Raw genomic sequence first — 16,124 nt, 5'->3', positions numbered from 1 at the left:
AATAGGTCCTTCTGGTTCTTCATGGTCATTATCGAAGTATAAGGCATTGAAGATATGGCCTATACAAAGGCAGAACAAGGATCTTAATTAGAATTCTGACAAGCGTACTCCAATAAAATGATGAGATTATTTGTAATTGATGTCACAATCAATTACCATTTAGTTCATCATGAGCATTCTAATAGGTCTGGCCTTGGTATTGGCCCCAGGATGTTACTGAGTGAGTGGCTGCCCTGCTTATGCTGTTACTGAGACATAAGGGCACATTTTCAGTCAGCATCCTAATGACCTCTTTTGAAGTCTATTAAATTAATGACCCTGTCATACTGTTTTGATCATTTATAACCTCAGTTTGGGGTTTGTATAACAAATTAATGTTTGGGAACCACATGACAAAAAAAGATAGGTCTTTTAAAAAGTCAAAACCTTTGATATTTAGTAAAATTATACTGTGCAAGAAATAAAAGGAAAAATGCAAAAATGAAACCTTAGGATCTGTATGTATATTATAAAAGAGAACTTTTCATTTCCTCCTGCCTCTAAATGACATGCTTTTAAATTATAGTTCCCAAATTATCTTTTCAAAGAGGGCTGCTTTTCTTTTCTGATTCTAGGTGCCAACAGGTCATGTTTGGTTAGAAGGTGACAATCTACAGAATTCTACAGATTCGAGGTATTATGGACCTATTCCATATGGACTAATAAGAGGACGGATCTTCTTAAAGGTACTGTGTTTTGTTTAAAACATCAGCATTATTCTCTGAGCTTAAAAAGTTTATCTCAAAATGAACTTTAAAATTTCAACTGTCAGTTCACTTAACTGTTAAATATTGACTACATTTTATGAAGATGGTGGTCTTAACCATTCTATTCAAAACATCATACCCCGCCACCCTCATCCACAAAGTTCAAATTACCTTAGCTATAGCCTTAGAAACCTTTGATTTGAATAAGTATGTGAAGAACAGCAATCTAGGGTCAAATCACCTGTAGTGCAGGGATACTCTAGGTAAGTACAGAGTCATGGATGTACATGGTTATACTAAATGGGTGATTCTTGAGGAAGATTGTTTTCATTGGCTCTTACTTTTTATCCTAAGCAGTAAGGAGAAAAACACATTGAATACACAGGACAGGATTGGCACCTGTGGCTCAAGTGGCTAAGGCACCAGCCACATACATTTAAAGTGGTGGGTTCGAATCCAGCCCGGGCCCACCAAACAACTACGGCTGCAACCAAAAAATAGCCAGGTGTTGTGGTGGGCACCTGTGGTCCCAGCTACCTGGGAGGCGGAAGCAGGAGACTCGCTTGAGCCCAGGAGTTGGAGGTTGCTGTGAGCTGTGATGCCACGGTGGCACTCTACCCAGGGGATAGCTTGAGGCTCTGTCTCAAAATAAAAAAAAAAGAATACACAGACACTGAAACAGATGCCATATTCAAGTACTTAAAACCTAGCCACTTTTAAGTTGAAGGTGTATAATTTACTCTTATTTGAGGGTAGCAGAAGAAAACAGAGGGTTGTATATTCATACATACATATATATATATATATATATTCACACAACAAACATACATAATTTCTTGAATACTTGAATGTTCTAAACTTTAGAGATTAAATACATATACACATAGAAGTTTATTTTCTAAAGTCTTACTTTGATGCAGATAATTTTATTCTTGACTGGCAAGTAAGGACATTTTAAATATCCTTAAACAAGGGATGAACAAGAAAGGGAATATGATGATATAACATTACTTTCATTAATTGTCTTCAACCACATTTTTATTTTACAGATTTGGCCTCTCAGTGATTTTGGATTTCTACGTGACAGCCCTAATGGACACAGATTTTCTGATGATTAGCAAAAATTTATTCTTTTGAAGATTATTGTCCCCTGTTCAGGTGAATTTATTACTGCCATTAAAACCATGTATTTACCAGTAAACTATTTGCTATTCATTTTTAGTTATATGTTGTTAATAAGCAACACACTCTGCAAGCTATTAGTTCAAAACATAGGGGGTAGAGTTACCTAGACGACTACCTCACTTTTGATTTTTTGGTTTCAGAGATATAATGAATTTACAAATCAGAGTAGTAATTATCAACCCAATCCAACAATCTGCTCAAGAGTTAGAGTAAAAAACTGCTAAGTTACATGCTTAGCCCACTCATTTGAAATAAAAACGTTTCAGTGATCCCATTATAATAGGATCTTTTAAAGTTCATTAAATGAGTTCTGACTTATACTGTATGCAGAATATTGAATACATAGAAAAATAAATCTTTAAGGAATATGCCACTTACAGTTTGCTATAGTCAATAATTACTGTAAAAGTAGATTTCATCGTACTGTATACCACTTATTGATAAGTGTAGGCATTAATACTGACTGTATCTTAACAAAAGTAATATACTGATTTCCTCTGGTATATGGGGCCAGCACCCTACTCCTTTGAGCCAGGGGCACCACCCCTACAATCTTGCATTTTCTTTGCAAATAATCAGGCTGACCAAAAAGAAACCCATTTCCTTGAAAATGCAAAGCCCAGTGGCCTCTCTTCCTCATGTCAAAATACAAAGTTAGATGACTCCAAGTAGTGAATAGTTTTTAGTTACAATGAAGGACTTCTATAATTAGTGAACATGTATCACAAGAAATCAAGTTAACTTCTTCTGCTTCATCCTTGGAAACACTGTATTTTCCACCACATCGGCAACTCAGAGAAAAAGAGTGATTATCTGCAAAGAAAACAAAATAATGCTTCAAACACAAGTAACTACTTCACTAACACAATAAAAAATGCAGAGTTAATCCCACAGAGATTGCAAAATGAAAGAAAGCAGTTCAATATATATTGAAAGGAGAAATGGGAAAAAAATTCTTACATAAGGGTAGGGCTTCTAAAAATTATTTGCCAAAGAATTTTTATCTACAGAGGAGATGGACTGAGCTATAAATCAAAAGTCCAGATTTTGGGGGGAGAGGGGATGATCAGAAGAAACCCATGAAATTTCTTCAGAAGTTTTCTATTAAGATATGTAAATTTCACATTATTTCAACAATGTATTTGTCGAAAACACTGCAGTGACAGAAAAGAAAAACAGCCCTGCTTGTCTCACTGTTAAGGAGCATGATGCTTTTGCCCAGAGTTTATCCTTTAGAGAAAATTCCACTAAATCGATTATTTATCAAGTTCAACATCTGGATACTTTATGTACTGTCAGTCAATTTCAAGAATCCTGACTCATATGTATAGACACAACACTATGGATTTTTTTCTTTTCTCCCAGTGGAGTGTGTCTGTATTCTGGTGTTTACAAAGGACACATGAACCAAAAAGAGATGCCCATAGGAGGCAATATGGTACAAAATTTTGACTCTAAATGATGGAAATTTTAAGTTTATCATCCTCCTAAGAAGTTGTAATTCTTGTGTTCTTCTACTGAAAGATTTCTGATCCACTGTTCATTCCATTTTCCTATCTCTGAGAAGTGACCATCAAAGAAAAAGAACTTACTAATCACATAATCTAGTTTAGTAGCATAATTTTCTATTAGAGATAAAGGAAGTAAGTCACAGAAGAACTCAGGATTTCCTACAAATATCTTCATTCAGTTCTCAAACTTGATTAATATTTTGATCTCCCTGTACACAGTAATAAAAAGAAAAATTCACCTGTTTTGTTTTTGCTTTCTATTAAGTGTAATGTTGGAAAAATTAGTAAAAAAAGCAATCTTGATTGGAAAATATGGAATTCATTCACCTAATCTTGCTTTTTATTCTTCACAATGCCTTCTTTATCCAAAATGAAAAATAATTTAATCTTGAATTAAACATACAAATATCTTCCTTGCCTGAGCTCTATGTACTAGAGCATGTTTTCAAAGTGAATTGATTATTAAATTGTCTAAAAGTGTACATATTCTAAACATTAATTTTCTTAAACTATATCTCCCCCTCTTGTTTTTTTACTACCTCAATGAACACTGAGAAACAATCTGAGGTGACATGTGCTTGGTAAATGACACTGAGGACACCAGGGGCTATTGTGGAGTTTTGTTGTAGACGACTCCCAATGTTAATGCTTGCTAAAAATTCACATCTTGTTAAAATTTCTTCTGTTATTACTTTACCATCACACTTTTAACAAAGTATTTTTACATAAATCATCCTTTTAAATAAACTGAACGAAGACCACCAAAATGACAAAACTACACAAAAGACTACGTGTAAGGAGGTTAGCTTCAGTCCCTCAACACTTCATGCATTCCTTTTAAGCATAATAAATGTGTCATTTCATACTGTCTTTTGATCATGCAGCTGATAATTTGGTTGTGTCTATCATGGAGGGTTTTCATCACTTTTTTTCCTGTTCAGGATATTCACCTTCCATTCTGAAAATGATCCTGAAGGAAGTTTTAAGCAATTTTTTACTTGCCCAGGTGATCATACTTTTCATTTAATTTCATCTGCCAAAGCTAGTCTTTTCAGTTACAAAAAAGTTTTATTCAAAACTTACGTAGTTTTAAAATATTCTTGCAAGAGTAATGGCTTCATGTAGCTGTTGCTCAGTTTTTTGTCTCATGACAGTAAGGATTATTCCCATCTTTACAATGATAAAAACCCTTAATTTAAATTAGCATCTAAAGGGATCCTCTAAAGATTAATTTTCTCTGCTTATTACTGATTGATTGGCTATGATCGGGCCCTTCTGTATCTCCTTTATTATCAAGTTTACTTTTTAAGGAGTAGCAGGGACACTAACACATTTATGATAACTTTTAATGATTTCACATTATGCATTTCCTTTAATATGTTAGCATTTCCACTTGTATGAAAAAGCCCATGTATTTACTGACTAAACAGGTGCTTAAGTCACCAACCTACAACCTTACTTTAAAATAAAATCTTAAGATTATTATAGTTGTTAAAGTTTAACAAAATTTATAAAAACCCATTTTCATGATTTTTATATTATGAGGACTCATTACTAAATGTAGTATTATCAGCCATGCCAACTACAGCAAAAGAATGAATTTGTTTATGAGAAATTAAACACATACACACATATACATACTGATTGAAAGGAGCCAACTATTTTCTAAAAATATTTAGTTTGGAAGTCTCCCTGATAAATGACCTCTTCTAATCACTCCCCTGCACAACCTAGTGTGAAAAGCTCCATCACTAATGTATTTATTGTTTTCACAGCAGTCGCTTTTCTGTTTATTCTGATGAGACTATCACCACCACTGGGAGCCTAGTTATAAAAAACCTCCACTTTGCCAGGGCGGCACCTGTGGCTCAGTGAGCAGAACACCGGCCCCGTATACCAAGGGTGGTCGGTTCAAACCCAGCCCTGGCCAAACTGCAACAAGAAAATAGCTGGGCCATTGTGGTAGGCGCATGTAGTCCCAGCTACTCAGGAGGCTGAGGCAAGAGAATCACCTAAGCCCAGGATTTGGAGGTTGCTGTGAGCTGTGTGATGCCATTGTCACCCTTGGTAAAGGGTGACAAAGTGAAACTCTGTCTCTACAGAAAAAAAAAAAAAAAAACACAAAAAACTCAACTTTTCCAATTATTCACTGCAAATAAGAATCTCCACTCTAGGATTTAGGATTTCATTTGGGTGGTTGGAGGCAGAATGTTGGTCCAACAGGTGAAAAAAATCATTCTCTTCAGTTAATATGGCTTTTGACCCATTTCTTATGAGCACTAAGAATTTGACATTAAAAACCAGAAAAAGTTGCTTTCAGATGGCTGTTCATCTACCCATCCACACTCATTAGTAAAATTTTACAAGCCATAGGGAATCTGTACCCCCGGGTAAACAATAAAGCTGTTTGTTTAAGAATATATAAAAATTCTAAAAAATAGGGAGATTTTCTTCATTTGCCCAGAGAAATTGAGAAGTGCTGTACTCTTGGCTTCCATTTAGAAAAGGGTGTTTTCTCTATTTTATGATATCTAATCAAAAAAACTCAAGGAACTATCAGAAAAATGGGAAAATTAAACTGGATTTAAGTTTAAATTTTTAGGGAAAAAGGCATGACTTCACGATGGAGCAAGGGCAGTGAAAGATTTTTCACTGAAAAGTTCCTAAGAGATAATCAAAAAGCCAGAGTTTAAAGTAAAAATCAAGCCTCCAAGTAGAAGAGTGTAACATAAAAAGCACTGCCCAAAAGTTAATGGTCCCATAAAGAGAAGAAAATTCTAATAGGGATTCATCTCAACTGTTACAAAGAACAAAACAAAAGCAGCCTCTTACTTTATTTACCACACTAGACAGAATTCCAAAAGCCAAAAGTAAAAATTAAACCAAAAAGACTCTAATGACACACCTTATGCACCTAACATCTAATAATAACTGGACAGACATAAGCCATATTAGGGAGATATCAATTAAGCTTAGAATTAAGCAAAAATAATACAGAAATACACATATATATGGAAGGCCAAGCTATTACTCCTTTTTAATATTTCTAAATAATGAGTTTTTTTCTTATAGAAAATACCTAAAAGAAAAAGAAAAGGAAATTCCTATTATTTTTCCTCACTGTAGTCAAGAGAAAAAAAAGTTCCAACCTTCATTCCAAGACATTTCTTCAAGATATATTTGAGCATCTACTGGTCCTATATTTCTCAGATCATCTTCTGTAAAATATAAAACATGACATTTAATTTTGATACTTGAATTGCAATCAGGAAGAATGCTGAGAGGGTAAATCCAGCCTGGTCACTACAATTCTAATTTACCTACCAGTTAAAAACTTAGCTTAATACTTTTTTTTTTTTAATTGAATGGTAACTGTGTACATTAATGCACTTCTGGGGTACAGTGTGGTGTTTTCACAAACAATCCAAAACACTGTCATCAAACTAGTTAACATAGCCTTCATGTAATTTTCTTAGTTAATGTGTTAAAATGTTCATATTCTGCTCATAGAAAGATTCACTTGTACCCTTGTAAGATGAACCACAGAAGTGAACCCTTGAATCCCCCTCCCTCCACCCATTCCCCCCTCCCTCCCCCTTCCTCGTATCCTTAGGTGGTTATTAGGTTATAGCTTTCATATAAAAGGTATAAATTAATTTCACAATAGGGGTGTGTAGCTTAATACTTTTGACAGCAGTGTTAAGGCTACCTTACTCCAGCTAACTAAAACATCTAGAACATACCTCTTCTTATAAATTTGAATAGTTAAATCTGTCCCATTTTCAAAATGTACAAATGCAAAATGGAGTAGTCGTTGATAATTCTTCACAATCAACTAGTAACCTCTATTTTGTGAGAAACAATTTTTAGGTAAAAGTAACTATATCTGAACCTTATATTTTACTAGCTTTTTTAACCTAGTTTTTCTCCATGTCTAAGACAGAGGTTATCTCTTACACGCTTCATGAAGGTTGCTGTTGACAGGCCTGTGCCCCCCGCCCCCATAATCCTTACGTTGATGCCCTAACCCACAATGTGACTCTACTTGGAAAGTAGATTAGAGTTTGATACCAGCCTCAGCAAGATCTAGACCCTATCTCTACTAAAAATAAAAACTAAAACTAGCTGGGTCTAGTTTTAGTAGCAGGTGCCTTTAGTCCCAGCTACTTGGGAGGCTGAGGCAAGAGGATCATTTGAGCCCAGGAATTTGAAGTTGCTGGAACTCCATGACACTCTACCCAGGGCAAGAGTCTCTCTGTCTAAAAAAAAAAAAAAAAAAAAAGTCACAATTGTGGGGTCCTAATCCCATAGAACTGGTGCCCCTATAAAGAGAGCATGAGAAGAGAAAGAGCTCTCCAGAGGAAAGGCGATGTGAGGGCTCAGGAAGGAGGCTGTAAGCCAGAAGAGCTCTCATCATCAGAAACTGAATCAACCAGCACCTGGATCTGGGTTGGACTTTCCAGCCTCCATAGCTATGGGAAATACATTTTGTTGAAGCTACTCCACCTATGGTATTTTGTTATAGCAGTTCAAGAGACTAAGAGAAGGGAGTTCTTTCCAATCAAACAGGATCAGGCTAAAGGTGCTTTAAATATGAAGCTTTACCCAAGTGTAAGGGGCTATCAGTCATTTGACTTTGAACTGCTTATTATAGAATAACAAGTACATGTTACTTAAAGAGAGACTTAATATTTCTTTTTTTTTTTTTTTTGACGGAGCCTCAAGCTATCCCCCTGGGTAGAGTGCCATGGCATCACACTCACAGCAACCTCCAACCTCCAAGCGAGTCTCCTGCCTCAGCCTCCCAAGTAGCTGGGACTACAGGCGCCCACCACAATGCCCGGCCATTTTTTGGTTGCAGCCATCGTTGTTTGGCGGGCCTGGGCTGGGGATTCGAACCCGCCACCTTAGGTGTATGTGGCTGGCACCTTAGCTGCTTGAGCCACAGGCACCAAGCCTGTTTTAATATTTCAACAACCCCACAACACAACTGTGTTGTGTTAATGTTCCACTGATGGAATGTCTGAAGAAGCCTGTAATTCCACCAAAATTTATTAAGAGTGTGGTCCATGTAGTAGAAGCATGGACTCTCTTGCTTAAAACAAGTCTTTGGGACAAAGAGGCAACTAACTATAGATGGTAAGCACTGTTCTTTTCAAAAGCATGTTAGATTTCCTGTATGCTAATATTGTTCTCCTAGAAGTCAATGCTTAAAAAACTACTAAAATCTACTCCCCACGCCAATGAAATTTTCTTTAGCTGTTGCACTAGTCTCTTAATTCACTTGCTGAGAATCCTTCTCTTTGTTCTATACATGAATGCCAGCAATTTAATTATATTTAATAACTGCCTGTTCAAAATTTATTGGTGAGTTACATAATTTTAAAATAGATGAAAAGATTATACAATATTTTGAACTCACCATGGTTTTCTATTAAGTTACATCAAATATTATACCACTTCATATTTACTGGTATTAACAGTCCCTAAAATCCAAAGGTAAAAGACTATGCCAGTCGTCAAAGACAGTTCCTCCATCTCTGCATGCCCACTAAATAGCTTACGCAGAATTTATCAATACGCTAAGTAACTTCTAAACAAAAGGAAATAATTTAATTTTCACATTTGACAAAGTATACTTGACTATATGTTATTCGGTTATTCCTATTTTTCTGTGTAAAACTATCTTCTTTATTTTACATACCCTAATTTCAGAACAAAATGAACAAACAAAAAATCCTCACCAAAATACACAACATTTAATCAAATTATGGAGGGAACAGAGCTTGAGGCCCTCGTTTCCTGCCTTAGACATATGACACGAGAGAAAATAAAACAGTAGACATTAACAGAGGGAGCCAGCTAGGACAGAGCCACTCATGGTGCCATGGGAACCATGGGGACATTACAGAAAGGGCAGAATTATTCCTAATATTTAAAAAATTCTACATAAAGTTCTCATGGATAAGAAAATCATGTTATCATGTTTTATTTTCTTACTCAAAAGGATCAGAGTAGTTTTGTTAGGATGGGGTGATTACACACAGTTTCAGATTTGAGGATATGAATTACCTTGTGGGTAATTAGCATTTAACAGAGTTTGTTTAGGGGAAAAACAGGTGTAATTGACAACCAACTTGTCTATATTCTAGTCTAGAGTATCTTATAGATATCTTAAGTTATTCTGAAATCAATTAAAGCACATAAGACAAGGCAGAGATAACAAGATGAATCAGCTTCTAAAATCTAACCTATCTAGAGCATCTGTAATATCTTAATTGTACAGAAAGATAACCCATTTTTATTTAAAAATAATACACAAGAAGTTGGAAACGTAACTGCCACACAAGTCAGCTTCCTATTGCTCTGCTTCTCTACTGGGAAGCTATTATTCATACACAGTTACTAGTATTTCATGTGGAACCCTTTCTGTTATTCCACCTACTCAAAAAAGTGGCTTTTGTAGTTTTTTTTTTTTTCCCTCTTTATGCAAAGTTATTTCTGGGTTGAAAGATTAGCTTAGACTATATCTCATGGTGAATGGGGAAAGAGAAGACAAAAATGGTTAGTACTTCACCCAAAATCAGAGTTGAAAGGAGGATATTAAGTTATTCTTACATTCTATGGCTGTCTAAACGTATGTATAGTGTGACCTGATTATTCAATACCAGGGGCACATAGTCCAACCTTCTGTGGGGACTCTTGTTTTTAAAATCAGTATCGGACACAAAAGAGAATATATTGTTTGATTGCCAATTAATAAGAAAGGTAATTGGCAAAATTCCCTGTGGTGTTTGGGGGAGGAGAGAATGAGTAGCAATTGGAGGAAGTTACAAGGGGCCTTCTGGTTAAATGGGTATGTGCACTGTGAAAATCCATCAACTATATACTTAGACTCAGGCATTTCTGTGTGCAGACGTTATGCTTCAATGAATGTATTAAAGGCAAACCATCGAGACTGAGTCTACTGACTACATTTTTAAATAAAAATAAGGAAAGATAAGAGAGTAAGGAAAAAATAAGAATATCTGTATTCTTTGAAAGTCAGTAATCTAACAACTTGTGAAAAAGGCTGGGGGTGATTAACTCAGGAAAATTGGATCCCTGGAGAACTGTATAATGAGCAGACAGGGTACATTCAAGTAAAAGGTGAATCTAAATGTGGGCGGTGGGGGGTGACCAAGATCCTTTGTTGAAAGGCAGGTGTCCAGGGATGGGCAACAGCAAATTCCACCCCCCCACAACCTAGCTCCACTACAATTATAAGGAAAGAGCACAAACAAATCAGTGTGTGTTTTTTTCTTTTTAAACAATGATCTCTGCTTGTCCACCATTGTGGTTATAATTAGAAAACTTAATTCTTTCCCAACCTCCAAAGTAACTCACAGGAACCCTATAATTAGCTTTGATAATTGTCTACTAATCAGGCATGGCATTTTCAAAACAGATAAAGTTAGTTTTCTTTTGCAGTAATACATATTATAAATATTTTGCTCATTGTAACGATACATTTTAACAGGTATCTAGAAATGCAAATCCTATCTCAAAGTTCTCCTTATTAACATGACACTTAAAAATGTTGAGAGAACAAACATAAACTAACTTAGTGAATTAAAGAAACAGATTTCAGATTATAAACCTGGAATCTTTTGCGATAGAATGGTAATGAGTATTTTTTTAAAAAAGAGAATCCCACAACCAAAACTCCACAGTCATTTGGAAAGAAAAGCATTACCTGGCATTTGGAGTAGTCCATCTTAAGTCCAATATACTATGCGATTCCTGATTCTTTTGAAGGAAATGGGGTCAACTTTTTCCAAGGTATCTAAGAACATTAAGGTCTGTTCACACCCTGTTCTGTGCTCAAAAGCTTAGCCAAATACAGAAAACAGGAAAAACTTGCAAATTTACTTACATATAAAAATCTGTTCATTATAGCTAACAAGCAGTTCCTGAGGAATATGATAAAATCAAATAATTTAGATGGTTGCTTGAAAAAGAATTTTTCAGCCTTTAGAAGTACAGGCCCTTCTGACCTTGTGTTCTATTGGATTTGTCTGACAACAAGAGGTAAAAGAATTCTGTGGCTCCATTGTCTCAACAGTGGGATCTAAGAAAACACTGGCAAGACTCATCAGCATGGTTTATGAGCCTGCAATTCAAAGAGATTAAAAGGAAAATCTACAGAGATTCTTTCACACTGAAGAATAACATTAAATAACTATTAGCAGCTTGGTTCAGTAAAGCTTACTAGAGCTCTCGCTGGGTCATTCACAACTTTCTAAAAGAGGAAAGGTTTTTTCAGCTCCATTTGGGAATCAATAAATATTTCTTACTTCTTACAAGACAATGGAATTCCAGTCTTTTAAACCTTCCTCCTAATGATAGTAAAATTTCTAAAACAAGTCTTTGTTTAATGCCTAAATAATTACACTTCCTAATCCCAGGAAGCCTTTTCTATATATAGCTACAATTAAGAAAAAAAGAAATAAAAATATAAATAACAGCAACAAAAAGCTACAGGGGAGAGGAATTTAACTTTACTCATTACAGCCAAAATATTTAGAAGTCTTATTCAACCCATACTGGCCAAAAGATCCATCTGCAGCTCTGTCCACACTATTCTCATGGTAAAGCCTTGTTATTCACATGAACATCACATCCTCAACTGGCCTCAATTTAGCAGTTAGCCCACAATATTTTCATGCCATTTCAAATGCTTAAATGTTATTTCAAACTTAAAAACATCTGTGTATATAAGTTAAAAGCAAACAGCATTTTCCTTTCTGTCTCAAAACCAAGTAATTTAATTATGAACACTCACCTCATTCTTAAAAAGTTTCACTATACATAATCAAATTTTTCATATAAAAAGCAACCTGAAAGTAATCAGTTTTCCTGTCTTTAACATGTCTGTGCTCTTGGAAAAGACTCAACCATGGTAAAAGACTGAGAAGCAGGCAGCACTTAATTAGAAACCTGTTCATTAAGTCTTTTCCCAGATGAAATTAAAGAGTCACAATTATAAGGCTTTCCACATTGAAGAACAACTACCAACTCAAAGATTATGAACCTGAAGAACTGTGGAGCTTTTATAAACTGGATATAAACTCAGTGCTCATGAAAGGGACCATATGAAACCCGGAAACTTAATTCTTTCTGTTTCACTACAGAATAGGGAAAGCAGCAGTAGTAGGCCTAACCCTCAAAAATGCCTCATACCTGATTATCTGGAACTAAAAATAGATTGTATACAACCTAGGAAACTTGGAAGAACAGCTCAGTGATGAAGACAATGTTTTCTTCTTCCTCTGAATCCTTTCTATGAACTACTAGCTGTATGACCTTAATCACATTATTTAACCTACTGAGCCTTACACCCGCTCTATAGAAAACAGATATTATTTTCGTCATAAGACTGTTAAACAATGTTTAAAATACAATAACTACAGTTTGAGTGCTTAGTAAACGATAGCTATTTTAACTGTTATTATCTCGTGTTTGTGTTGGAGTGTCTATATGGGACCATAAGAAAACTATAAAAAGATCAATCTATTATTAGTAGGGGGGGGAATCAAATACCACAATACAAAAAGGCAGCAACTCTTGACTTTAGATTTATAACAATATTACCAAATTTTAAGTACTTTGATATGCAGGTCACAATAAAACTGGCCAATTATTATCAAAGCCATAGTCTAAACAGGTTTTTAGTCCTTCCAAAGTTAGGAAACACAGAATGAAAAGATAGGAACCAGAAAGAAAAAAATTACAAAATAATTAATTTCATGAATTAAATTCATAAGGTAGAAACAAATGATGATGGAACAGAACATCAGGGAAGTCTTTGGAACACGGTGGGAAGTAGGGTGGGAGAAATGGAATGACTTGAGTTGGACCTGAATGGAGAAAATGAATCAGAATGGGAGGGTGGTTCTGAGTAAAAACAAACAGCATAGGCAGATGTGTCTGGGAGTCCCTAACTGGACCAGAGGAGAAAATTCACGTTAGGTTTCCAATAGGTTATGAAGCTGGAAAAAGTACATGTAACAAGGATGAGTGTAAAAGCTTCTGTCCCATTTAAATTCCAGGTGGATGGTTAAGTGCTGCGTTGGGAGGGAATAGAGTTATAAAGATTATAAAGGAGTGAGAATAAAGAAAGCTAGATCGATCAAAATGTAAAGAACTGTGGGGAAGGCAGCAGTCAGCAGTGGAGAATGGAAGGCCAGCTAGCAGCTATGGAAATAATCTGGATATGTGTTTTAATCTGGGGATAGACTACAATGGTAGCTATGAGAATAAAAAGATCAAATAGGAAAAACAATTAAAGAAAGAAATGTCAACTGACATTTCTGATTCATTGATAGTAAATAAAGCAAAGCAGAAGTAACCAGAGTATAATATGAAACTAAAGTTTCAACTTGAGGAAGAAACAGTTGAGAAAGGTGACCCAAGTCCTGATTTTGGACCCACTGATTTCAACTGAGTCAAGTAACCAAGTAGAAATTGGGAAAAAGGTTAAAGTTGGAAAAAATACTTCCTAAAATTCTACAAGTCTCACTTATTAAATCAGAACTCCCAACTGTGCCTAAGTGTAGCAGAATTATGACCATAATCTGTCTATAGATTTCTATAGCATTATTTGAAACTAGCCAAATTTTATTCAAAATCATGAAAAATAATTTTAAATAGATTTTCACTGCAAAAACAATTTTGCATCAAACAAAAGTAATAAATGATGTTGAATAGTCATCTTCTGTGAAAAATAAGTTGGGGCAGGGGGATTCTCACAGTAAAGTTTTATCCATGTTCTTTCTCTCAAGATAAAGCCAGTCCCTGACTGTCTACATAGATTTTCTGCATCATTTCACAGACTTACTTTTCTCAGAAATAGTCATCAAAAAAAAAAATACCCTAATGTTTATCTTCCAGTTTTACCCGAAGCACATTTTTACAGCCAACTGTAAAATTCTTAAAATCAAATGGAAAATACTAATATGACCATGAATGGAAACCCTAATCTGACTAATTCACATATTTTGTAAGAGTCAGCTTTAGGACATAATATACACAAACATCAGGCATTAAGTCATTCTTAATATTTAAACCAAATTCATATTTTCTACATTTAAAGGTATATTACTTTCCCTTCTTATGGAGTTAATCAGTCTATAACATGCTTTTCAAGAAGGATTCTTATTTTAAGAAATTACATGTTGATTTAATTATCTGACACACAAATGTTGGTGGAATTTTAAGTTATGTTCCTCATTTTTTCCAACATTTATTTGCTTATCTTCCATTCATAAATATTTATCCTAACAAAGGGACCAAGTGAATTGTGCAACAGAACACCAGAAATGACCACCTGCATCTAGCTGAGGAGAGTAGCTGATTAGCTTTGAGCAAAGGCACACTCACAATGTCTGGGCTGACCCCCTTTTGAACCAGGCTGTTCTGACTTGACCAACTGAGTGAAGATTCCACATCACCAAAATAACTCACTAAGAAGGAACCAAGATATATCATAATATAAAATAACATATTAACCAGGATTCCCTTTCTTTTGAGACAGAGCCTCAAGCTGTCCCCTGGGTAGAGTGCTGTGGCATCGCAGCTCACAGCAACCTCCAACTTCTGGGCTCAAGTGAGTCTCCTGCCTCTACCTCCCAAGTAGCTGGGACCACAGGCGCCCGCCACAACGCCTGGCTATTTTTTTTGGTTGGAGCCATCATTGTTGTTTGGCGTTAACCAGCATTCCAAACACAATCCATATAATTTTTTAAATATTACTTAATCTGATTTACTTTATTTGAAGGTTTTTTACTCTTCAGGTCACAGAGAAGCAACTTAACTCATAAGCTGTGTCATTCTACAGAGCCACTAAGACATCAGAGATCTGTGTGATTGTCACGTTGCAAACTACTGAATCATGATCCCTACTGTTTTCCCATGATATACTTCTGATGTGTTTTTAATATGTTTAGTATGAGAAAATGGTCCCATAAGATTTATAAAGGCACCAAACATGTTTACACCATGTAAACATTCTATAAATCCTGTAATGGTTTTCCAAAGTGCTCATTTGGTTGAAATGCAAAACCTAGTCTTAAATAACTACATACTTTCCAGGGGAACACTGCAGCTAGCCTTTGGAAGCATCCTTAGAAACAACAAGGTAAATATGCCAACCGGAACAAAATGATTAAATTCACTAGTTAACTTGCTTTCAACATGTACAATCTCTGGGAACTGATTATTACTCATCCTTTTCTTAGATTTGCTTTTCTCTGGCATGACCAACATTGCCCTAAAATGTCAACTAAGAATACAGAATAGAAGTGAAAGAGGAAAAACTGGATCTGCTTTAGGTTATCTGATCTAGACTATTTTTCTCTAGAATTCATTTAATCATGTCTTTTGGAAAGCACAGAAATACGGATGTCAAGGGCTCCTTTGAATTATCTTTTAGATAAATATGTATCTGTGGGCAATATTGAAGAGGCTTTTCTTACAACAGACACGAACTTTGAGCTATGAAATAAGATAATGCATTCAAGATCAGCCAATGAAGTACCTCCTGCCGCCTTCCCAAGTATAACAAGAGTTCTCAAATTTATTTTATACTACAAGTTAATGGTGGGGAGGAAACAAACATATTTAAAGCACACTATATGAAAAG

The 16,124-nt window shown here is 35.3% G+C and overlaps 2 protein-coding genes across 3 annotated transcripts in view; one reads left to right on the top strand and one right to left on the bottom strand.

Annotated features, from left to right (window-relative positions):
- Nucleotides 1-1,961, top strand: part of IMMP1L (inner mitochondrial membrane peptidase subunit 1) — a 93,713-nt gene extending 91,752 nt beyond the window's left edge. For both annotated transcript variants that reach the window (XM_023508088.1, XM_003781207.3), the window contains exons 6-7: nt 615-725; nt 1,796-1,961. In XM_023508088.1, coding sequence (XP_023363856.1) covers nt 615-725; nt 1,796-1,864 — 180 coding nt within the window. In that variant the 3' untranslated portion in view covers nt 1,865-1,961. The remainder of the gene's footprint in view (nt 1-614; nt 726-1,795) is intronic.
- A 73-nt stretch (nt 1,962-2,034) lies between these two features.
- The window catches only part of DNAJC24 (DnaJ heat shock protein family (Hsp40) member C24), a 57,353-nt gene continuing 43,263 nt past the window's right edge, over nt 2,035-16,124 (bottom strand). Inside the window, exons 4-5 of the mRNA XM_003781206.3 lie at nt 6,592-6,660; nt 2,035-2,744 (exon numbers count right to left, since the gene is read on the bottom strand). Of these exons, the coding sequence (XP_003781254.1) occupies nt 2,614-2,744; nt 6,592-6,660 (200 nt within the window). The 3' untranslated portion in view covers nt 2,035-2,613. The remainder of the gene's footprint in view (nt 2,745-6,591; nt 6,661-16,124) is intronic.

Source organism: Otolemur garnettii, unplaced genomic scaffold (genome assembly GCF_000181295.1).
Source record: "Otolemur garnettii isolate 467f Iridium unplaced genomic scaffold, OtoGar3 scaffold00001, whole genome shotgun sequence".
NCBI lineage: Eukaryota > Metazoa > Chordata > Mammalia > Primates > Galagidae > Otolemur > Otolemur garnettii.
Note: the sequence above shows the minus strand (reverse complement) of the source record. Positions and strands in the feature narration are given on the sequence as shown.